Genomic DNA, 25,094 nt, shown 5'->3' on the forward strand with positions numbered 1-25,094 from the left:
CTATTTTTTTTTTATCCCCAAAGCAACTTACTTCAAACAAACTGTCCATGAATGCAAGCTGTTATATGAAGCCAAAAAAATCTCAGAAAAGTGCAAATTAATGACATGCAAATGCAGTTTCCCAATTTAAATGGCCCTTTAGCTACTCAGGAATATTTTTGCTTTTCCTTAGTAAACTCTTTTCTTAGTTCGGTGTTCCGAGGGTTGGCTGAGAGTTCCCACCCTTTAATCATGTGTTTGATCTTTCTGGTGATGCCATCCTGGCATTATCTGGTGGTCCCACCCTGAGTCACCTCATTGGCATAGACTAAGGTATATTCTGAAGGGTCTCCTAAATAACAAAAGACACTGCTATTGCTCAGAAAATTATAAAGATTTTAGGAACTCTGTGCCAGACACTGAGGATCAGGAATAAATACATATTTTTATCATACCACTGATTTTAGTGTACCACCACTCATTTCCATCTATCCAGTCTTCACATGTAGTCTGTTGTGTTTCTTAAACATTTCAGTCCATTCCCTTTCCTCCATCCCCCCACCAGTTTGTTCGAAATATAATGGCATTGAAATACAATTTCTTGTGTGAAATTAGCACATAGCTAATTTTTCAGGATCTCTTCCCTACATTCACCAATCCAGTTTTATATATGTTTATTTAGTTTTAAAATATAAAGTTGATTAGATAGCTCTAATAATGCTTTCCCAATTCCTGTGTGTAATGTACAACCCTTTAGCATAGAAATAACTTCATTATCTGACCCCAAAACTACTTACTCAGTGCCATTTCTTACCACTTCTCCTTATCTGCCCTTATTCCACTTGACCCCTTATGCTCCTTTGAAATCCCCATATGCTGTTTTAACTGGAGTGCCACTTTCCATCTTATCCCATCTTACTTAATCTGAGAAAGTCCACATCATCCTTTAAACTCAGTATGCAGCCTTCACTTAATATTCTACCTCTAATTCCAAGCCAGTTCACATCCCTGTGTTTCTATCATAACCAGACTGTGCCTCTATTATAAGGAAATGCATAGAATCGAAATTATATTTCATTAGACTTGTTTCACTTAGAGGTAGGAACCATGTTGCATCAAAAAAAAATTTTTTTTGTTTCTTCAGGGATTAGTATCATACATGTACACAGGACAGGCTGAATGTACATTTGTCAGAGTTATTAGCTGACGCAATTTTTTTTTTTAATTTTATTTTCCTGGTTGGTTAAGAATCATTAAGTACTTGCTGTTTATAGAGATTTGAACAAGATGCAGGAAGAAGGCGTATAGGGAGAGGAAGAATGTAAAGAATAGAAAGAGGACCCTAGATATTAAAATAAAATTTAAGATGATTTTTTTCTTTTAAACACTGTTTAATAGTTTCCTCTTTTTCATTTAGTGAGGGTGGTTTGCATAGTTTGGCTCAGAACTCTTAATCTGTTCATTTAAAACCATGTTACTAGACTAATTTCTTTGTTACAATAGTAAAAAAGTCTGTCATGAACACTAGATCTATTCAGTAAATATTCTTTGGAATGCATTTTTGTCTTTGAAAAGGATATAGGGACTTCTATCCTGCCCATGAGAAATGCCAATAAATTATCTTTTAAAATAAACTATTAGGTATTAAGTTTGATCTTGCATCACTGTAACTATTAAAGCAATATTGAATTTTGACTTTCAGTTAGTGTGGTTTTGAAAAGACTTATTGGACTTGGCTCTTCCTTTCTAAAATAATAATCTCCTTCCAAAATTTGAAAAAGAAAATTTCTTTCAGGAGAAACAAAATGCCCAACAATAAATCTGCTTACAAATGATGCCCATTTTCCTTGTAGATCAAGATGAATGTGCTATTTATGGTGCATGCAGCCAGACCTGCATAAATACATACGGATCCTATGCTTGCAGTTGTGTGGAGGGCTACATAATGCAGCCAGACAACAGATCTTGCAAAGCCAAAAACGGTAAGTTATGGTTTTTGTCCTTCTATAATTTATTTCCTTTTTTCAGTTCCTTTTTGTTAGAAATGTACTAGAGTAATATGGACTTGAAAGAAATCGATTTTTTCCCCTTCATTTTAATTCCCTGATCCATACTTAAAAATCCAGAGTAGTTATTTCAGTTGTCACTGGTCATTGCAGAACTCCTTCCATTAATAGGAAGTTTCTAATTTTTGACAAAACCTGTTGAAAAGAAATGAATTGATGTTAATCATCCATCTCTCTCCTAGACTAGGAAATAGATTCTCAACTGGTTTCTTTGAGCTCCTGCTTTCTCACCAAAATTCATACTCAGCATAATAAAGTGATCTGCTAAAATAGAAACCAAATCACTTCATTCTCCAGCTTAAAATCTTCCATTACTTTCACTCATCTTAATATAATCCAAACTTCTCACAAGACATGTAAGAACCTAATGGTCTGGCAACATTTACCTTTCCAGTCTCACTTAGTGCTACTCTCTCCTTTCATCACACACCAGCTATAATGTTTTTGTTGTTGTTGTTGTTGTTGTTCTTCAACAGCATTGCTCTTGCCTTGAGGTCTTTCCACTTAATGTTTTATTTGCCTGCAATGCTTTTCCCTATGATATGCACATTCTTACCATTCAAAGCTTAGCTAAAATGGCTAAATTCAGAATGCCTTTGCTGCCCATTCTGCTTAACAGTATGTACCCTTTCCATCACTATCTTGTTTCCCATATTTATTTATTTATGTATTCTTCCTCAATCACTATGATTTTTCATTTTTATTTTCTTTATACCACTACCATTTGAAATGAACCCCATTATGCATTTGCTTATCATGATTTCTTCAGAATAATGGAAGTGTTATGAGAGTATGGAACTTGTGAGTTTTGTTTTTTGTTATTTACTGAATTGTGATCTAGCCTGGAACACATAAGTACTCAGTGAATATTTGTGGGAAGAAGGAAGGAAGCAAAGGGTAAAGCAAAGAAAAAAAAAAAAGAAGGAATGAACTTTTCTTTCTGGTTAAAATTACTAAGATGAATGTTCCACTCTTTTTTAAAAAATGTTTTTAATATTTATTTAGTTTTGAGAAAGAGAGCGACAGAGACAGAGGATGAGTGGGGAGGGACAGAGAGAGAGGGAGACATAGAATCCAAAGCAGGCTTAAGGTCTGAGCTGTTGTCTCAGATCCCCACATAGGGCTCCAACTCACAGACTGCAAGATCATGACCTGAGCTCAAGTCAGCCGCTCAACCAACCAAGCCACCCAGGAGCCCCATGAATGCTACACTCTTAAGTATTTGGAATTCTTGTTTCAAAACTGCCTTCCTATTACCTTGTCCCTGGTGGGGGAGGGGGGTGGGGAGAAGACTATTGTTTCAGCACAGTATTCAGTCTATTGTAAACACTCAGTAAGTGTAGATGATTTGCTAATGAAATAGCCTCGAGATATGTTAGTAACAATAGGATAATGCTAATATTTTGTGGGCTGAATTAAGAATAATACAAGGAAATATTGTACATGCTATTCCATTTAGCTTCTAAGTTTTCTCAAATCTGGTTTCATTTTATGGGTTTTCAGATTATGATGTTTTGATGAATTAATGAGTGCCCCTTTACCCCCTTTTATTAGCAATTATAAAATGAAGCATGGAATAGCATTCCCTTTTTTGAAGATAGATTGAGCAAAGCATTGGATTTGCTTTGCAAACAGCCCCAGCTGTCTCCCTCTACAACATAACCTCATGCTATACTTTCAACCATTTCCCTGAGACAGTGTGTTAAATTATTTACAAGACATTTGTATACCAAATTAGACAGAAACTCTTTTACTTCTTAGTTTACTTCTTTGAATTATTGACTTGGTTTATGAGGCCACATTTATTTTGGGGGGCAATCCTTGAGAAAAATTAAATCAGGTCGCATATTCTTTTTTCCCACCGCTGAGTGTTCTGACTTAAAATATTGATGGGCTGAAGAAGTAGAAGGCTTGTTCTTTACGGTTTCTATTGATCCACACAATATTGCTGTGGCTTTACAGGGAGGGTGTAATGTAATAAACCCTATACAAAGAGGCACTTTCTTTCTTTGTGTGGAGAAGGTATCTGCCAATAACAATGTAACCAGAGAGGGATCATACATGATAATATAATGCTGAATAAAGGAGATTTGATGAATCTAGAATTGATAATGGAACATATAAAAGCCTTCACCTCTTGGTGGTTGGCTTGATGACAATATTAGCCTACAGAGTTTGAAAGATACAGTTTTTATGAGAATGTTCCTGGGGTTTATAGTTTTAGAAAAATGAGTTGCTAGTAATATCGTAAACGATACAAGTCTATACCATATATTGACTAGTTCTAAAGGTCACATGGATGTTTGAACCAATGTATTTGTACAAATTCTAAAGGAAAGCGATCACTTTTGCTTTGGTTTTCTCAAATTGATAACAAATGAACCAGAGGATACTTTTGGCTTCAGTTATACGTAAAATGTTAGTTAACGCATCAGCCTTACATTATTGTGGCAATGTTATACTGTAGTGTTGCCATGACTGATGAGTGCTAGGAAAATGTTTTGAATTAAACCACATTTGTTTTAAGGCTTTGCTATTCCTTATTCCCTTTACCTGGCTCCTTAGATTGGCCCCTCTTTTTTCTTCCTTTACAATCCTACCCTACTGGACTCTAAAACCTAATTTTTTCTACAAGCCAGAGTTCCAGACATCTCAGAATATGGGAGCATGAGAAACTATGGGAGGTTAGAATGGGCTGGTCCAGAACAGTGGATGTGTGTAAAAGATTTATAGACAAAAGAAAGAAAGAAAGGGAGAAAGAAATATCAAGCCCAAGGGATACAATGGGAAATTAAAACTAGATCCAAGGGGAGGGTTCTGCAAAAGGCTTGCTAAATGATAGATGGGAAAACTAAAAAGTTCTTGAAAGAATAGCCTTTTCTGTGAAGGCAGAGAGAGGCAGATTCAATTGGCTAGGAAGCTGCTTATAGCTTTCAGCACAGAATAACAACATGGTCATTCCTCAGCTATTCATCCCAAAATGTGCCTGTGGGGTCTTATTTTCAATATGACAATTAACTTAGATTAATTTACCTAATTACTATTAATTGATTATCCCACCTTTGTAATGTAGTGTCTCAATCCAAGTAAAATTCACAAGCCTTAAGAGCACCTTTAATAAATAACTAATAAGAGGTAGGAGATTTTAGACCTTTTGGTAGATGGGGGAAGAAATTAATGTTAGGCAAGAGTCCTTTTCATTCCTGTTAATTCATGAAACAGAGACAAATTCTTTTCTATGCGTGGTAAGATTGACCTGATTCCTGAAATGTAGAATCAATAATTTCAAGGTTGGAAGGAACTCAAAGGTAATCTAGTCCAACTATCCATTTGATATCAAAATGAAAAATTTCCAAATGGAAGAAATTTTATAATGTACATTAAACAATAATTTTATATAATAGTTATAGTACTATGTAGTGGGAGACATACTGGAATATGAATGTCATAATGGAATGTTCATAACATTGGAATGCGACACACATTAAAAGCTAGTAATTTTTAAAACCAATTTTTAAGTTTATTTACTTTGAGAGAGAGAGAGAGAGAAAGAGAGGGAGAGAGAGAGAGATTGAGAGAGAATATGAATCCTAAGCAGGCTCTGTGCTTTAGCACAAAGCCCAATGCAGGCCTTGGACTCACAAACCATGAGATCATTGACCTGAGCCGAAATCAAGAGTCCCATGCTCAACTGACTGAGTCACTCAGGTGACCCAAAAGCTAGTAAATTTTTAATTCAACATAAGGACTTGTCATTTGAAAAAATGTTTTAGGGGCACCTGGGTGGCTTAGTTGGTTAAACATTCGACTTTGGCTTAGGTCATGACCTCACAGTTCATGAGTTTGAGCTTCGTGTCCAGCTCTGTGCTAACAGCTCAGAGCCTGGAGCCTGCTTCAGATTGTCTCCCTTTCTCTCTGCCCCTCCCCTGCTTGTGCTCTGTCTTTCAAAAATAAATGTTAAAATGTTTTTTTAAAAATGTTTTAAACATAATCATTAAAATATCTATACATATCCATTTAAGCTCACTGTATACTTTTTTTTTGAGATTAGAGTTCTAGAGTTGTCAAATCTGAAAATGAAAAGTTTTTTTTTTTTTAATTTACTTTCTTTTAAATGATTTAGACAAATTTTAATGTAGAAGTAACCCTTAAATGCGGGCACCTAAGGCTAAAAGTGGGCTCCTGCAGAACCTGTAAAAATGAAAGTAATAGCCAAGGGTGTTTAACTTATGAACTGTTGCCAGGTTTACTCCTGATAAAGTCAGGCTCATTGGACTGTACTTTTCAGTCTCCTGACCATTTGCTGAAGACAGGCACTTAACCCAGTTTACAGTTCTACAGTACCAGTAGGACCCTACTGATTGCACTAAAGCAGTCCCAGAATAAAGAGCACTGAATAATTGTATCATCAGTGTAGAGACACTGTAATAATTGGCACCATGAGAGAGAGAGTGTACCTCTTTGCCATGTAGTGAACTAGAGTAGTGAGTCAAGAGAGTCCACTAAATAACTTTAGGATTCTATTACAGTTTATACTATGCTATTCACTGATTGGGACAGTGGGGAGACCATTTAGGCAATGGAACTCTTAGGTGTAAGAAACACAAATCATAATTCCTATATAATCCACAGAATCACAACCTTAGACAATGCTAGGGAATGTTTTCATACCACTCACTGTTTTCTTTGCTGCAATTCTTAAAAAGAAAGAGAAATAAAAGAAAATATAATGTCCTATAACTCCTATGTCTACCTGCAATTCTGTTATCTAATGTATAGTTTAAATTTTTCCTTTAGAAGGTAGAGGGATCATTCAACATTTTCTGCAGGTGCTGGTTCGGCTTGTGTGGAGAATAGGCAAGTGGCAGTATAGCGAAGGAAGAGTATCTTGTTTATAGTGTCATAGCCTCATCAGCCACTTGAAATGCTTGGAATTCAGTTATTACAATGTAATTGCCTTGTTCTCTTTGTTTTTTTTAAAGCACTCTATATTAAAATGTGAGTATTCTTAGGGAGGGTGACATATTAAGTCTTAGTAACTTTGATAATTTATGAGACTAAGTAGGTCAGATCTATTTCACTATGCCATCTGGATAAGAATGGCTTCCCTCAGAATGATATTTGATTATGTCTTGACATCTGAAGATTCACTATCCATAGGTTTTGCTATTTTTAGTTAGTCCAAAGGTCTAGTTCCTGTACAAGTTGTTATTTTATTGTGGGGTAACTGAGAATGGCATTTGATGACATGATGGTATATGAGACTCTGAGCTAGGAGTGAGCCTCGTGGACCATAACCAGCATAGGTACCCAAATTCGCTGTTTTTTACTCAGTCACATATACATGGAAGAAATTATGTATACTATGGTAAATAGTAAGTGGCAGAGAAGTAAGTCAGTGCCTAATTCAGAGTATGTGCTTGGTAGTTTTTTTTTTTTTTTTTTTTTTTGGATGCTTTAAGCAATTTTGTGAACATCCAGGAAGCAGAATAGGGGACTGGGATTTTGAGGATTAGTAAAAGGAATGCCAAAAGGCTGGAAAAGATGAAAACAAAAAAAGTGGGGTATTTTCCCAATTTTATCCTGTTAATCAGGGCTCATGCTACCTTTTCTGTAGTAGTGACGTTGAAGTGATTGGCGAAAATATGCATAATGTCCACAAATGTGCCCTCTAGCCCAAGCCCTCTTCAGACTGACATATAATCCTAGTGTGCTGACTATGCAGATATAACTGTAGACCAAGCCACTCTGCCTGCAATCGTGTGGTATTGCCTAAAGCTCCGTCCTAGAGAAATGCTAGAGTTTCACAGGCTGACTTTGAAAACCTAGCCTGACCAATCAACATATTTCTCTATTTCCTGGACTATTCATAGCCTACTTCTTTTCTGGCTCTTAGTTGGAAATCACATTCCATGACAGACCAGGGCAATGATTTCAGATAGAATTTCCATTACCCAAATTAAATATCACACTTTTTTTCCCCCACCCAAACCCTATTAATGAGTATGCTGTGTTGAGGTATTAAACTTCTCATGAATATTCTATGTGTGTTTTTTCTGTTTTGTTTTGATTTTTTTTTTTTTTTCTAAGAGGACATCGTTTTCACAGTGTTGCCTCTTTCTTGACATCTTAGAGAACATAACCACGGTGTCTTATGTGTCATGACACCTTTGATTTATCCAGAGTGTAAGAAAATACCATATGTAGGAAAAAAAGAAAAGCATGTTTTCTCTTGCTTTACTAGTTAACATCATAATTGCAAGCTAGCTAAGGACTTCTTTGTATGGTTACGAAGAATCAGATGGCCACATTTATGGGCTCTACTCTAGATTTGAGAAGTGATAAACTTTATTTTTACAAGTGACGTAACATCTAGGTGTAAATTTCTATCTATATTTCTATATTTAATTTTTTGTAGAATAGCTTTTGAACTATTAATTAAATTCTCAATTTGGGACATGTGATAGATCATATCATGCACTACAATTATCATAGATCAAATGCACTCCTTTTTTTGTCTTAAGTTGGACATATAATGAAAATTAAAAACAAATGAAGCACATTTTAATTCATAGAAATTATGAGTTATTCAATTTGAAAGTAAGGCAAGGATATACATATGTATATAACTTCTCTATTACTTTGGGAGAAGTAGAAGTATACAACTATTGAAATTCTCAGGGAAAAAATAAAGCTGAGAAAAAGATAATATTTTGTCATTTCTAATAAGAAATTTTTTTTTTTCAGAGTGCCTTCAAGGCATCCCCTGTATCAATAGCAATCAACAAAGAAATAACCATAGTTAGAGAGTACCTCTCCTGCACTCCTCCCTCTAGAGAACATACTTGCCCTTGACTTTGATGACTGGTAGTCTGCATATTCTTCCAAGTCAAGCTGCTTAGAGTCATGTTAGTCCTGAGAAAAGAAAATGCATCGTATGGATTACAGTTTTAAATGTATGTGAACATTTCTTGGTAACACTAGGACTCACAGAGCCTCCATCTGTGTTTTCCATGACAGGTTACATGTGTAAAATTGTTAGATAAATTATATTTTAATAGTCTTTAGAAGTTTCGAACAACATACCATCAAATTGCCAAGAATATATCTGGTAAAGTACCTAGAAGTTTGGTATATAATCACTGTTGAGTACCTACCTAGAACTAATCTGTCTTTTTAATAACAAAGTAAAAAATTGCAATCTTAAGTATAGGTTGTATGTTTATGTCCTTTGGCAGCCTGGTCAGAAAACAGTGAAATAGATTAAATGACTTTTCCTTTTCCGCCCCTAGATAATGAATTTTTGTATGTCTCCTTATTCTAACATGATGATTTTGTGTCATATTTACTTGAGAAAATAGAAGCAATCAGAAGAGAACTTTCTCGCCCTGAACTTTATTAAATGTACCAATCTATCTGTATCTAGAACTAATCACTTCACCATCCTCTTGTTTGAATGAATGAACACACTGTGCTAGTACCTAAGGCCTATCTCTGCAATTGTGGACCAATCCCAAATTCTCTCTCCTACTCAAGAATTAGTCTCATATAATTGTTTTCTATTTTCACTTCTGCTGGATCATCCCATCAGTATATAAGCTTGTTGTAAAGATGATAGTAAACAGCTTTCTTTGAACCTACATTCCTCTTCAGCTACCACTCCATTTTTCTTCTCTCTTTATAGAAAAACTCACAGAATGTGTTTTTTTTCCCTTTATTTACTTTCTCCCCTTCTGTCTTGAGCCCACTTATATCAGTCTTATATTTAAAAAAAAATTTTTTTTGAATGTTTGTTTATTTCTAGAGAGAGAGAGTGAGATAGCGCATTATCGGGGGAGGCCCAGAGAGAGGGAGACACAGAATCAGAAGCATGCTCCAGGCTCTGAACTTTCAGCACAGAGCCTCATACTGGGCTCGAACTACAGATTGTGAGAACATAACCTGAGCTGAAGTAGGACGCCCAATCAAAAGAGCCACCCAGGCGCCCCTATTGGTCTTATATTCTTATGAATCACTTAAACTTCTACTGTCAGGAGTACCAGTGACCTCTAGTTGCCTAATTACTTAGTTATAGGGCTTACCACACAACTAATCGTTGTCTCCTTTTTGAATACTTTTCCTTTTTAAAGCAGTACATTTTAGAGTTTTCCTTTTAGCTTACTGGGAATTTTCTCTCTCTCTCTCTCTCTCTCTCTCTCTCTCTCTCTCTCTCTCTCTCTCTCTCTCTCTTTTTTCTTTGCTACATTATCCTCATTATTTTGGCATGATCAGTGTTCAGTTCTTTGGACGTCTCTGTTGATTTCCTAAGTGCTCTCATCTTGTATCATGACTTTAAAAACACATCTTCGATGGTTTTATAAAACATCTAGAGACTGAGATTGGTAAGTTTGCATCATCAGACCTGGCTTCTCTGTTCAACACCAAACTCACTTGGATATTAAAATCCAATTCAATATCTCCATTGGAAATATAATAGAAATATCACTTTGTTTGTGTCGCACAGTCTTGATTCTCTCCCTGACAGTGGTAAACATCAGCCCCTACTCATTCACCCAGTTGTCCAAGGCAAAACATTGGAATCATCCTTGACACCATTCTATCTCTCAAACCCTTTGTTTCAAACTTTTAGATATATAATGAATTGAACTATTGTCTTTAAGGAGCATCTTGCATCCCAATTACTACTAATGCTTTACATTTCTTCACAGAATTTATCACTGCCAAACAATATGAAATATTATTTGTTTGCTTATTGTCTGCTTTCTTCACTAAAATGTAAGCTCTATGAAAACAGGAGTTTTATACTTTTGTTAACTGCTTTGTCCCTAGCATCTAGAGCAGTACCTGACGTCAGCTGGCTGTGTTCAAAAAAAAAAAAATTGTTAAATGAATACATAAACGTGCAAATACTAAGACAGTATATTCTTTTTAGGGAACAAATTAAATGTGGCTTTTTTACAGACCCATCTTTCAAACAGGAACTATTTGTGAATAGGAGTTATTGTTTCTTTATTCATTCTCTCTCTAGATGATCTTTCCATTGTTGTAAGTGGAATATTAAAGTGCCCTGCAGTTACCACATTCTCATCAATAAGATTGTTTATGTTTGTGTTTAATTGTTCTGTATATTTGGGTGCCACGAAATTCGGTGTATAGACATGTATAATTGTTATCTCTTCCTGATGGATAGACCCTGAAATTATTATATAATGCCCTTCTTCATCTCTTGTTACAGCCCTTAATTTAAAGTCTCGTTTGTCTGATATAAGTATGGCTACTCCAGCTTACTTTTGACTTCAAGTAGCATGATAGATACTTCTCTAGCCCCTCACTTTCAATCTGAAGGTGTCCTCAGGTCTAAAATGAGTCTCTTGTAGATGGGTCTTGTTTTTTTGTTTTGTTTTTTTTTTTTATCCATTCTGATACCCTATGTCTTTTGGTTGGAGCATTTAGTCCATTTACATTCAGTGTTATTATTGAAAGATAGGGGTTTAGAGTCATTGTGGTATCTGTAGGTTTCATGCTTGTAGTGATATCTCTGGTACTTTGTGGTCCTTGCAACATTTCACTCACAGAGTCCCCCTTAGGATCTCTGGTAGGGCTGGTTTAGTGGTGATGAATTCCTTCACTTTTTGTTTGTTTAAGAAAACCTTTATCTCTCACTCTATACTGAATGACAGGCTTGCTGTATAAAGGATTCTTGGCTGCATATTTCCTTGTTCATCACATTGAAGATTTCCTGCCATTCCTTTCTGGCCTGCCAAGTTTCAGTAGATAGGTCTGCTACTATTCTTATATATGTCTACCTTTGTATGTTAAGGCCTGTTTATCCCTAGCTGCTTTCAGAATTCTCTCTTTATCTTTGTATTTTGTCAGTTTCACTTTGATATGTCATGTACATGATCGATTCAAGTTACGTCTGAAGGGAGTTCTCTGTGCCTCTTGAATTTAAATGCCTGTTTCCTTCCCCAAATTGTGGAAGTTCTCAACTATGATTTGTTCGAGTATACCTTCAGCCCCTCTCTCACTCTTCTTCTTCTGGAATTCCTGTGATATGGATATTGTTCCATTTGATTGAATCACTTTGTCCTCTAATTCTCCCCTTGTGATCCTGGATTTTTTTTTCTCGCTCCTTTTCTCAGCTTTCTCTTTCTCCATATTTGTATTTTCTAATTCACCTATTCTCACCTCTGCCTCTTTAATCCATGCTGTGGCCGCATCCATTTTTTCTTTTTTGGACCTCATTTATAGCATTTTGTAATTCATCAGACTATTTTTTAGTACCTTGATCTTTGTAGCAATAGATTCTCTACTGTCTTCTATGCTTTTTTCAAGCCCAGCTGTTAATTTTATGACTATTATTCTAATTTTTTTCCAATTATGTTGCTTAAATCTCTTTTGATCAATTCTTTAGCTGTCACTTCTTCCATGAATTTCTTTTGAGGAGAATTCTTTGGTTTCATCATTTTGCCTAGTTTTCTGTCCCTTATGACTTTTAAAAGCTTGTTATGTGCTCTGCACCTGCGAGCAATGGTATAATAAAGGGGGGTTATATGTCTGTGGCCTGGCCCTTCAGGAGGTGTTTTTTGGAGAGTGTTACTTGCTTTCTGTTGTTGTAACTTTGGTTATTTTATTTCCCTACTTGTAGTGATGTTTTGGACCCTCCCCCAGGTGTGCTTTGATTTGTTCCTTGAAGTAGCCCTGGAAAGGAAAACAGACATAGAGACAAACAGATAACAAATACACAAACACAGAAACAAATAAAGCAAACAAAGAAAAACAAAAGACAAAAAACTAAAAACAATCCAAAAGCAAAAAAACAGAAACACCAGCTATGGGTAAAAAACAGGGTGGAGGCAGTGCTGATGGAAGAGCATATAGAAAGAGAGAAATGACAGGGGTGGGGAAAAAGAAAAAAGAAACATTGACTAGGCAGAGAGACTAAAAGGCTTAATCCAGAGAGAGAGAAAGGAATGTAAAGAAGGTGTAGAACATGTATCAAGAGAATGGATTAAATATATCTGTTTAAACAAACCAATAACCAGAGTAACAGCCTAGAGGAGCGAAGAGATAAGAAGGAGAAATTGGGGGGGGGGGGGCGGGGAATAAATCTATACGTCAAGAATTGTCCTAGAATTAATCTAGGCAATGCAGCAGCACTGGTAAGGAGGAGGGGTTCTTCTGGTTCAACAGCATCTATCTCGCTCCAGAAGATATGTAGTTACCCAGAGCTGAGAGGTGTGGTTTGGTGTAGGGTGGTCCTGCCTCCACTGTGCGCCCTGCAGACCATCCCTGAGGCCCTGTTTTTGGTGGTGGTGGGGAGAAACATGGCAATGCCCCAGTCTCTTCTCCATGACCCGGTGTCCCAAATCACTCCTGTGGAGCCGTCCTCACTGTGCTGCAGGCATAGATGAGGCTGTCTGTCTTGCTCCGTTGACTCCTTTGCCCTGGTGCTTGGCTGGGAATTAAACTCCCACTCTGAGCGCCCCGGTACTGGGGGAACACCTCCTGATATGAGCTTCCAGCTGGTTTTGTCCTGTGCTTCAGCCCTTCAGGGGAAGGGACCGGTTTCTCCTGCTGAGGACTGCACTGCTGACCTACCACTGAACCCTAAGGTGACTCCCCACCTCCCCAAGTGTGTGAACAGGGCAGCAGTCCCCAGTCTGAAGATGGAATCTGCAGTTAAAGTTGGGATCCCTCTCCATCCTGGTCCCAAGTTTTTTCTCTTGTCCAGATACAGTCCTATGCTTCCCCAGTCGCTCTTTCTCTTCCCTTTGTCTCTTGGCAGAAGGGGAATCCAGCCCCTTCATGTCTATGCAGCCGGTTTTACCTACCCCAGTTCGCAATCATTCACCTATGCTCCCTCAAGTTGTTCCGTTTTCTCCCTGGTAGACTCAGTCTCTTTTCCTCCCAAACTCTTGGGGTTCAAAGTCCTTTAGCTTCAGCCCTTCTTTGTTTGGGAGATGCAGGAAGTCCCCCTACTTCTCCACCATGTTGGCCATCAGCTCAGTACTGTTTATAAAGCACTTTGATGTTTCCACATTTGGGTCATATTTTTATTTTTTATAAAATATGATACAATATCTTAATATATGGCATGATATTAGAAATGTTATTCAGTTCAGTAAATAAATTTTTCCATTAAAAAATAGTTGAGGAAACCAGAGAAAAAGATTTGGCCATATATGTTTTTGACAGGAAAAGAAAAATTTTCAACCATATATCTTTTTTTCTTCCACTTATATTAACTTCATTCATATTTTTAGTTTGGCTTATTTGAGTCTGACCTATAATTTATAATATTATTTGAATAATTCTTTTTCTTATTTTTTAAACTAGATAGTTCATATTTATATCCATAAGTAAGATTTCACATTCAACAATTTGTATCTTATTGCCCACTGTTAGATGATATTTTTAATACTTTTTTTTAAATGTTTTTATTTTTTTTTATTTTTGAGACAAAGACAGAGCATGAGCAGGGGAGGGGCAGAGAGAGAGGGAGACACAGAATCTGAAGCAGGCTTCCATCTCTGAGCTGTGAGCACAGAGCCCTATGGGGGCTCAAACCCATGAACCATGAGATTATGACCTGAGCCAAAGTTGGACGTTTAGCCAACTGAGCCACCCAGGTGCCCCAAGATGATTTTTTTTTTTGTAATTTAGTATCTTTACACAGATTGCTCTTCATTTTGTTTCATATAGTAGTTTACCTTCCCACAGAGGTTGTGTGATTTTTATTATAATTGTCAACATTGTTCTCATTTCTAACTGCATCCCATTTTTCTTATTTTTAGAGACTTTATGTAATTTGCATATGATGTATTAAAAGTAAAGTTTAAAAATTCCTGTTTCAATTATTTTACGTTTGTATTGGTTAACAACCACTCTTTGGGCTGCATAGATGATAGTTTTCTGTTTGATTGCACATTTAGTCTTACTCTGACCCTTCATTTTATATACTTCACATGTGAGTCATTATTTAACCTTTCATTGAGTTGAACCTAGGAATCTTTTTGTTTTTGTTGTTTTTATCTTTGGCTCAACATATATTAAGGTGTACCTACTGAACTTTATTAGTGGAGATAATTGCTCACAATTACAGGAAAATTAGAACTTAATATAACAAATGATAAACATTTATATATGTGTATATCCATATATATACACACATTTGTTATAACATAAGTATTTATGAGGTTTATATATTTGTAAGTACCTGAATTCATAATTCTAATCATCTTAAAGGAAAATAACTGATATATTATTCTTAGAATTGAATTGAAGAAGAAGAAGTTTAAATGAAACCTTAAAAATAAGTTGTAAGTTTTATTCACTCTGAGAACATTCATTTAGCATCAACTGTCTGTCAAAACATATTATAAGTATATACATACACATTCAGTATACTCTTGGCTATGAGAGGATAAGGGTATGTTTGCAAGGGTATAGTTACAGTGGCCTGGCATTTAAATAGGCATTATTATGATATCTAGTCAAATGATCTTCTCCATGTTTTCAAGTTTCTCCTTCTAATTCACAGTTTTCTAATCAGTCTTCAAAAGTTTTAGCACTGGTTAATATATATGATAGGAAAAAACTAACTTTTGGCCATAGAGAGCATAAATACACATCTTTATAACTGGGAGAGAAAATACCTATTTTTTATGCTGTTCGCATATGGGGAATGTTGAGGAAGATGAGGGTACTTTTGCTCCCCCAGCATGACTCAACTGACAGCCTGTTGGAAAGGTTTATTCAATCTAAGTCTTGGTTCTCTAAGTATAGTCATTGAGAGCTTTCTTATGTTTCAGTCTCTTCTATGTGGAGAGTTAGTCTTTATTACTTCACATGAAGTGTTGATGTAGGGATTCCTATGACTAAAGTCATCTAAAATGTGCTTTCCAACTGTTCCTTTGGGAACTGTCCACTGACTCTAAGGATGGCATTTGATAAGATCACATTTATTCTGGCGAGACTTATCCTCATTACCCAAGATAATGATGTTCTTCCATTGGCATGTGGGAACTTGAGGTAATGATGCAACTGGAGATCAGACATAGTACAGGTTGAGGCAGATTACATATGCCAGCTTTCATGAGATAGAAAAAAAAAAAAAAGATTTATACACTTAGCCCCTGATTTTTTTATGGGTTTTGTGTTTCACTGGGTTCCTCCCACCCCCATAAATACGCTCTATGTTTATTTGTATAAAGAGGGAAACCATAGTTAATAGCTGAGACATGTGAATATTATCACACTAACAAGCGTCCTTCCTCTAGTATATCATTTGAATTTTTAAAGTCACCATTATCAAATCAAACCATGTCAAATTATGAAGAACCTGACTTTATTGGTTTTCTGTTTATGAGAAGTAATAAAATCAGTAGTTGCTATATTTTGCATTAAAACAATCACCTGATTTACTCAAAAAGCAACTAAAAAATCAAATAGATTTATCAGTTACATCAAGTAAGTATTACCTGTGTTAACCAGTAATTCATTTTCATCTCAGTTTCTAAGGGGAATCTTGGTGTTCTTTCATATTCTAGCCTTACTCCAAAGAATGTTTATTACATAAGTAAATTTACTGACTCGTAGCCAGTTAAGAAATTATCGTCTACATCTGGACTTCTCATAAAGCTTGGAAGCAAAGAAGCTTTCAGTCGTAGTTCACTTTTTAATAAGAGGCAATGTCACCAAAGGTCATTTCAGTTGTCAAAAGAAGACAGTAAGTACTAACAGACTGGCAGTGTGTCTTTGTTAACATGATAACACAGTCATCTAAGAACTCTTCATAACCTGAGAAATCTATGATCCAACAGGTTTCAGGAGCGCTAAGTTCAACTGGAAAACAACAGAGCTAGGAGTGTTGAAAAGGGACCAAGTCTGGACTTCTAAATTAGAGAATGGCAAGAGCAAGCATTGCAGAGTTCAAAAGGGCTTTAAAAAGTTAAGAGAGAAGCCAACCAGCTAAGCAAGCTTCAGTGTGGTCCTTAGACAAGGTTATGTTAAGCATAGATAATTCACAATTTTCACAATACTTTATCGTGGAAATGATCTTAGCATTTTCAAGACTTCATTTTTATTGGCTTATAGTAGGCGGTTCATGGAAAGTCTGTTTATTGGGAAGAAACTCTTAGGCTAATTAATTTTATAATCTCATTGAGACTTTTTGTTATTGTTTATTTTTGTTTGTTTAGAAGTTTTTATTAAGTCAAAAACTTTAGGGTCTTTCTAAAGGTGGAGAAGAATTTCATGCCTACATTGAGTTAATTCCTCAGGATAAAAATTCAAATGCCGTTCTATCTGAGTAAAACACAAGGAACCTGATATCCCTACTCACATCAGAAATGATTAAAACCATTAAATAATCATTTAAAAGTTTAGGCTTATTTAATTATATTACCCATAGTATACTCATTTGCTTTTTTTTCCTTTCTTTGCAATGCTATCTGTTTCCTGAATGATCAAATGATGTTTATGAAATTTCCTGTTAGCCAGTTTTTCTCTGTATTCTACTCATCAGTTAGAAAACAAAATTATTTTGTCACATTTCACAGAATGCTTCTAAAAGAACTGTACTCTGCAAGAATTCCATGTTACCATTTTACGTGTTCAGAAAATTTGTATTGAATAAACACTAGATTCTAAATGCTAGAGGTACAGTGACAGAAGGAGAAAATAATAAACCAGAAAAAAAAAAAAGCTACATGCAATGTTTGGTGGTGATATGGGAAAAATAAAGCAGGGAAAGCTTATAGAGAGTTAGTATAGAGTTTGTAGGGGCTTGCAATTTTCACAAAATAAAGTAGTAAGAGAAGTCATTGCTGGAAAGGTAGCTTTCAAATACTACCCTAACAGATGTGAACAAGTCAGGCATTCTGATAAATGGGGGGGGGGGGGGGGGGGGGCGGTGGTGGTGATTAGGAATAAGGAAGAGCCTTTGAGACAGAGGCTTACTTGGCTTGTTGGTTAAGGAACAGTAAGAAGGGCGGTGTGTCTGGAGGAATATGACAAGGTTGAGATTAATAAGGAGATCAAGGAAATTACGTCAAACAGGTAATGAGAATACAGTTAATGGAGGGGTTTACAGGCTATTATAAAGGCTTTGACTTTTACTGTGAGTGAAGTGGGAACCCTTTGAGGAAATGGGCAGAAAACTGATTCACGTTAACATTTTAAAGGTATCACTCTGGCCATTGTGTTGAGAAAGACTAAAAGAGGAGGAGGGCATCAATGAAAGCAGAGAAACCAGTTAGAAGGCTCTAGGAATCATTTGGGTTGAGAGATGATGGCAGCTTGGAGCAGGGTGGTAGTAACAGTCACTGAGACGTGGTGGGATTCCTGATATGTTTTGACATCAGAATCAAAGATGTTTATTGACACTTTGGATGAAGGATGGAAAAAAAAAAGAGGAATTGAGGATTTCCAAATTCATCCTATTTCCTAATTAGCACAAAAGCTACTCTGATTATGATTGTATAGCTAAACTCTTTCAACACTAATTTTGTATGGCATATTACTGTTACCTTTACATCTTAACAAGTATTGAAATTTTGGTCAATTAGTGCATATTCATCAAAAACTTACCAATCTTCACAAAAGCAAGGATGCATTGTTCTAAAAATAGTATCGAGCAAGTTTCTTTTATTTCTACAATCTTATTTTCTTGACTATAAAAAAAGAAGCAGCTCAGTAATCATAAGCTAGTCATGATCTAGTGATTATTTGACTCCTGGAGTCAGTCAAGGAGCCACTAAGGCTGAAGTCACAGGTGCTGTTTGTATGGGCTTCTGAGTTTGCATGTTCCACTCCAGAAAATTCACTTCTGGCCTCATGCATCCACCTCAAAAAAGTACACCCTTGCTCACAAGGGAAGCCTGTAAAACTGTAGGGTGAGGTCAGTCCACCTCCATCCTCATTGCTAAAACAACAACAACAACAACAAAATTAAAACAATAACAACAACAAAACAATCTCACAGAACTTCCTTTATTTACCAACAGTGAAAGTAAATAGTATTGTACTAACATTTACACAATACATTATTTTTAAGGATATAAAGAATACAAATGCTCAGTGGACTATGTTTTCTTTAGAGAAGCCAACTACAATATATAGTCAGTGAAGTATATATGAGTTATTAATAAATAGTTTTGCAAGCATTTTTTAAAAATTTTAAAGATGCGTTAAAATATAGGAATAAGTTGTAGTAAGTAATTCAAAATTATGAAAAAAATGGGCTCACTTTTACTAAACTCGCTTCTCTTTTTCTCTTATTCCAGAACCGACAGATAGGCCACCGATGCTATTAATTGCAAATTCTGAAACCATTGAGGTTTTCTATCTTAATGGCAGTAAAATGGCAACCCTGAGCTCGGTCAATGGAAATGAAATTCATACTCTGGATTTTATTTACAATGAAGACATGATTTGTTGGATTGAATCAAGAGAATCTTCAAATCAGCTCAAATGTATCCAGATAACAAAAACAGGAAGATTAACAGAGGAGTGGACCATTAATATTCTTCAGTCTTTCCACAGTGAGTATTTCAACTCGTATGAAATGTCACCCTTGAAGGATTTCATGTACAGATCAGTAAACAGGATTCTTAGATTTTTCTAACATAGTTTATGGCTATTGGAAATCTATATATGCAAATATGAATAGACGAATAAATGTGTTCACTACCTGTTCTGAATAAACACACACATACACATGTAGTTTCACTGTTTATGCAAGTAACAAGTTAGGAGTTAATTTTAATTTTTTCTTTAATGCTTATTACAGTGTCACCTAAATGAGAATTGTAATTTGCCACTCAGTGATAGTTCACAATGTGAGAGTGAGGGTGGAAATTTTAAAAAGCAAGAAACAGAGTTGATAATTATAAGCTCATCAACTGTAGTGTTTGTTAAAATGCCTTGAAAACTATTAGATTTATGCTAATTGGTAACAACTACCTGTGTTTGTTGACTTTTTTCTTAGCAAATCAGAGTTTTTATGCATCTTCCAAAGGACTGATTTGTGGTTTTGATTTATTTTGATTTCTCGGTCCAGAAATTCACAAACTGGTAGCTGTGCTTTTCTTCCTGAATATTGCTGTAAATTGAAGTCACATTGTTACACAGACACGGATACATTCATTCCATCTTTCACACTGATGTTTGCTGTCTCCCTTTCTCTCTCTTTCTCCTTCCCTCCATCTCTCCAGCACAGGAGTATTTGTGCTTTCCTGGGGAAACCGTATGCATGGGAATTTCAAGACATGTCCATTTATTTTTTTGATTTACAGAAAATTATTCTTGCAAATGCTGCTAACATAAAAATTGGTAGAAAAGTAAAGAAAAACTCTAGTCAAGTTAAGAAAAGAAAAGACAGTGCTGTGATAGAAGAAATGTAGCTTTCAGACAGAATGTTTGGTGATTTGGATTCAATAATTATATTTTATTAATATTTTTGGCCTACAATTAGAAGGATTGATTATTAATCTTTATTAAACATAAGAAAAATAATATGTAATGTTTGATAAGTATGATGATATTGAATGAACCAATGGCAAAATTATAAAAAATGGAATATAAAGTATGATTGTGTACAGTTTAGTGAAAATAAATAAATGTTTAACAAATAGAATCCAACACTTTGAAAATCCTCTTAACATAAATAAAATAATTGCTAAAGCCACTTATTTTGATACTGGACCAAAATACCTTGTAAAAGCAAAGGTCCCTGGTTGTTTTTAAGGATTTTATGGGAAATGATAATTCCTAATAAATAGTAAATAACAAGTAGTACCAGCACAAGGAGTGCTGCCGTGTGATTTGAGTATTTCAGACATTGGCTGAGCCAGCTGTTGGAAAGTGTTCAAACAAAAGGTCCCAGTCCCTGCCATGTTAGTGATTACCTCAAGTAATCCAAATGCATTTGTCCCTAGCAAATGGAATAGTGACAGTCAAATAGCTAGGCTATTCAAAGTTGCCAGGTAAAATTACTTTCCAAATTTACTTAAGCAACGTTTCTACATTTAATATGTCCTAATAATATTAATTTCTCTTGTAACATATATTTTTAAAACAACTACTTTTTTTTAGTACGTCTGGGGATGGCAAAGCGTTTGCACATTAGAATATCGGAAGAATATAATTTGTATCTTAGGTTTCTTTTGATTTATAAGGCAATGCTTGGCCAATCTAGAAAACGAAAGAGATTTTTGTTAAGCAATTCACTGAAATGCTGAAAAGAACATTCATTTTGAACTATAAGTAATAAATGCAATGGAAATCTTTTAATTAGAATAAATATTTTGTTGACAAAGTCAGGTTTAAGCTGTGCAATTTCAGTCAATGTAGAATAAAGATTAAATGTGTAGAAGTAAGTTAATGATGGGACTGGGGCAGAGGTGTGAGCAGGTCCGGTCTCCTCTATCACTGCTTGTAATCCATGCATTTTATCACTGTGCCAGAGAATAGCTTCCATTGGATATGGTGAGCTCTTCATTCACCATGACACTCTGTGAGCTGATAATGAAGTTGGAATATTTCTTGCATGTATAATTACATAAAATCTCTTGTACCACATAAGCAAAAATAATGAACCAATGAGACTATGCCTGAATAACTGGCCCTGTTCCTTCTTCCATAGATGCTGTTCTCTGAATTTGCCTGAGGAAAGCATTCTTTTATGAAAAAAAAAAAATATATATATATTTTAATTTACTGTGAGGAGAAAAGCAATCATTACAGGTCAAACTGACTTGCATTTAAAATTTGCATAATAGTATATTTAAATAATTTAGTTCAGTATTAAAATTTATAGTTTCTGTCTCATCTCATTGGATACCCACTACATTCCTGTATGCTCTTCAAGTTTTGTAATATAAAAATATTAGCTACAGATCTCAGATATGTTAGACAATACTGATTGGCGAAAACAAACGCAGAGATGGGACAACTAAACCTTGTGTTCTTCTACAGTAGAAATGCAAATACTGGTGCTTTCAAAGAACCTCCCAAATCTACTAAAAATAACAACTACAACTTATGGAATGTGTTAAGTGACTGTATGCATTAGGAAGACATAGCTGTGTCTCTTATGATGAGGGGAAAATTGGGACAGTGAGAAATTGGGTAACAGGACACGAGTATTGGCTATAGGTGTGAGTTGGGTCTGACTTTATCAGCTTTTGCTAAACACCACACTGCCCCTGTGGGTCTCAACTTTTGTTGTTCATTTTAGTGAGCCAAAAATGATTAGACACACTAATATTAGGGACAATGGCTCAAAAAGACAGTCTCTAAATAGGAGAGAAGTATACAAATCTTGGAAGGGAAGTGGACAAGGTGAATTGTGGAAGGCTATATTGTTTGAGAAGACCCACCTCTTAGGGTGCCTTGGTGGCTCAGTCATTTAAGCCTCTGACTTTGGCTCAGGCATGATCCCACAGTTCGTGGGTTTTGAGGCCCATGTTGAGCTCTGCTGACAACCTGGAGACTGGAGCCTGCTTCAGATTCTGAGTCTCCCTCTCTCTCTGCCCCTGCTCGCCCCTCTCTGTCTCTCAACAATATATAAAGACTTTTAAAAAGGCCCACCAATTGATTCTAATATAGCCGCTTAGAGAAGCCTATTTTTTGTTTTAAATTTTTTAATGTTTGTTTATTTTTTGAGAGCGAGACAGTGACAGAGTGTGTGAGATGGCGATGGGCAGAAAGAGAAGGAGTCACAGAATCTGAAATAGGCTCCAGGCTTTGAGCTGTCAGTACAGAGCCTAATGGTGGGGCTTGAACTCATGAACTGCGAGATCATAACCTGAGCCGAAGTCAGACGCTTAACTGACGAGCCACTTGGGTGACCCTAGAGGCCTACTTTTAACATTAAGAATCACTCCTAAGCAATATTGTGAGAGATTAAAGACTAATAATAATATGCTCAATAAAGTATAGTAACCAAAGCACATTGGGCAAAGTATGAATATATTTCTTATTCAATGTTACTATTTTCTTTTAAATTTTTTTTTTAACGTTTATTTATTTTTGAAACAGAGAGAGACAGAGCATGAACGGGGGAGGGTCAGAGAGAGGGAGACACAGAATCTGAAACAGGCTCCAGGCTCTAGCTGTCAGCACAGAGCCCAACGCAGGGCTTGAACTCACGGACCGTGAGATCATGACCTGAGCCGGTCGGCCGCTTAACCAACTGAGCCACCCAGGCGCCCCAATGTTACTATTTTTTTTAAAAGATACCTGATGTTTAATATCTAGGGATTTAGCCAGAAAATTGTAGACTTTGAAGATAATTTTGGAAGTGTTTTGTAAGCAAAATTGATTCTCCAATTAAGTATTCATACAAAGTACATTTGCAACAACTAATTGTTTCCCCCAGTCTTTCTTGGAGAGTACTGTGGTAGGGACACAAATGCCCCAAATCAACAAGAATGATGGGATTCAAAAAAATGGTGATGTCCAGCTGTTTTCTGAGGACAAAGTACACAAAGATAATTGAGATAGGTAGAATACTCACTGTGTTAATCCCTTGATAAAAAGATGATTCAGGACCAGACTGTTCATTCCTAGGTATAGAGTAGATACTTTAATTCCATTTCCATGTGTGATTTTTCAATATTCTGCAAAATTTGAGTATGAGTTCTAGGATTCTAATACGGACTTGCCCAGCTTGTTTTGATCCATTCAGTGTGCTCAGTTCTGGTCCAGCAGAATATTCCTGGACAAAAATAAAAAGATTGCTTATTCTTTATAAACTGCTTCAGAATTAACCCCAATCACTGATTTTTATTATCCCCAATCTTGGTTTTGTTTTTTGTTTTTGTTTTTGTTTTTTTGCCTCTTTCGATGTCAGCCTTAGCTCATTTTCCATTTAAAACTCTGCCTAGATCCATTAAATTAAATCTTTGATTGGATAACTTTGGGATTTTGGCACTTTGCCTCTTAGCAATTTTACTTCTTTTTCTTGAATTAGAGCTCTCTAATAATCACATAATACTATAAGGCAACATTTCCTGAATGTTTTGTTTATCCATTAAAAATTCTACATATATAATATATTACCATCATAAAAATGAAATCTGCATACTGTTTATATTCATCAGTTTATAGGTGAGAAAATGAGTTTAACAAAAGGAAATATTTTTTGAAGTTGATAAGAAATCTTTAAGTCTTGGTCTCAATACCCACAAATAATGACTTTTAATTTTGAAATACACCCTTTGCCTCAGCCCAGCCTAGGAATTTCATAGCCTTTATGGTTTCACAAACGTCCTCCACTAGGATATGGTAGGATAAGCATGGCCAGTTTGTGCCTCTATTGTCAATACAAGCATAATCTTGGGACAAAATAATCCACCTGTAGCAGTGGAAATGCTGGTCTCAAACTGTGTCAGCTCAGTGAGTCTGCACGTTAGAATATGATTATAGAACTTTTCAGCAGTATCCCAAGATTACATAATGTTACATAGTGATGAAGAGATCATCATAGAACCTTGTTGTACTTATTTATAAGACATGTGCTCAAGTATTGAATTTTTATGAACTTGAACTTTTCTCTACAATTATTTCTTCACCTGATTGGTTACAAGCCATTCATGTTGTTTTAATTTGTCTTTTTGAAATGGTTACTAGTGAAATTGTCCATTCCATGGGAACTTCTCCAATGTCTATTATTCTGCTAGAGTGACCATGATACTCCATTACTTAAAATCAAAATCACTTGATGTAGCTTCCTATTTATCTTAAGATAAAATAAAACTTCATTATCTGGCTTCTCTGCAAGCAGCTTACCTACCTTGCCTCTACTTACTCAAATCACACGTTCTACCTAAAAATAGTACTTATACTTCCTTCAACATACTTTATTTTCCCATTTCCATGCATGTTTGTGTATGTTGCTTCTTCATCATAGATCATAGGTTCTCATTCCCTCTAACCAGGTATCTCTTACTCATTCTTCATGGCATCATATTGTTTCCAAAAGTTTTCCAATTGAGTTTAGCAGCCCTTCCTATGCGACCTTATCACAAATGCATTATATTT

The 25,094-nt window shown here is 35.7% G+C and overlaps 1 protein-coding gene across 4 annotated transcripts in view; it reads left to right on the forward strand.

Annotated features, from left to right (window-relative positions):
• LRP1B (LDL receptor related protein 1B) overlaps positions 1-25,094 on the forward strand; it is a 1,871,086-nt gene that overhangs the window by 880,498 nt on the left and 965,494 nt on the right. For all 4 annotated transcript variants that reach the window (XM_053909160.1, XM_053909154.1, XM_053909157.1 and 1 more), the window contains exons 5-6: positions 1,833-1,961; positions 19,334-19,591. In XM_053909160.1, coding sequence (XP_053765135.1) covers positions 1,833-1,961; positions 19,334-19,591 — 387 coding nt within the window. The remainder of the gene's footprint in view (positions 1-1,832; positions 1,962-19,333; positions 19,592-25,094) is intronic.

This window comes from Panthera pardus, unplaced genomic scaffold, assembly GCF_024362965.1.
Source record: "Panthera pardus isolate Hobbes unplaced genomic scaffold, ASM2436296v1 HiC_scaffold_10, whole genome shotgun sequence".
Taxonomy (NCBI): Eukaryota; Metazoa; Chordata; class Mammalia; order Carnivora; family Felidae; genus Panthera; species Panthera pardus.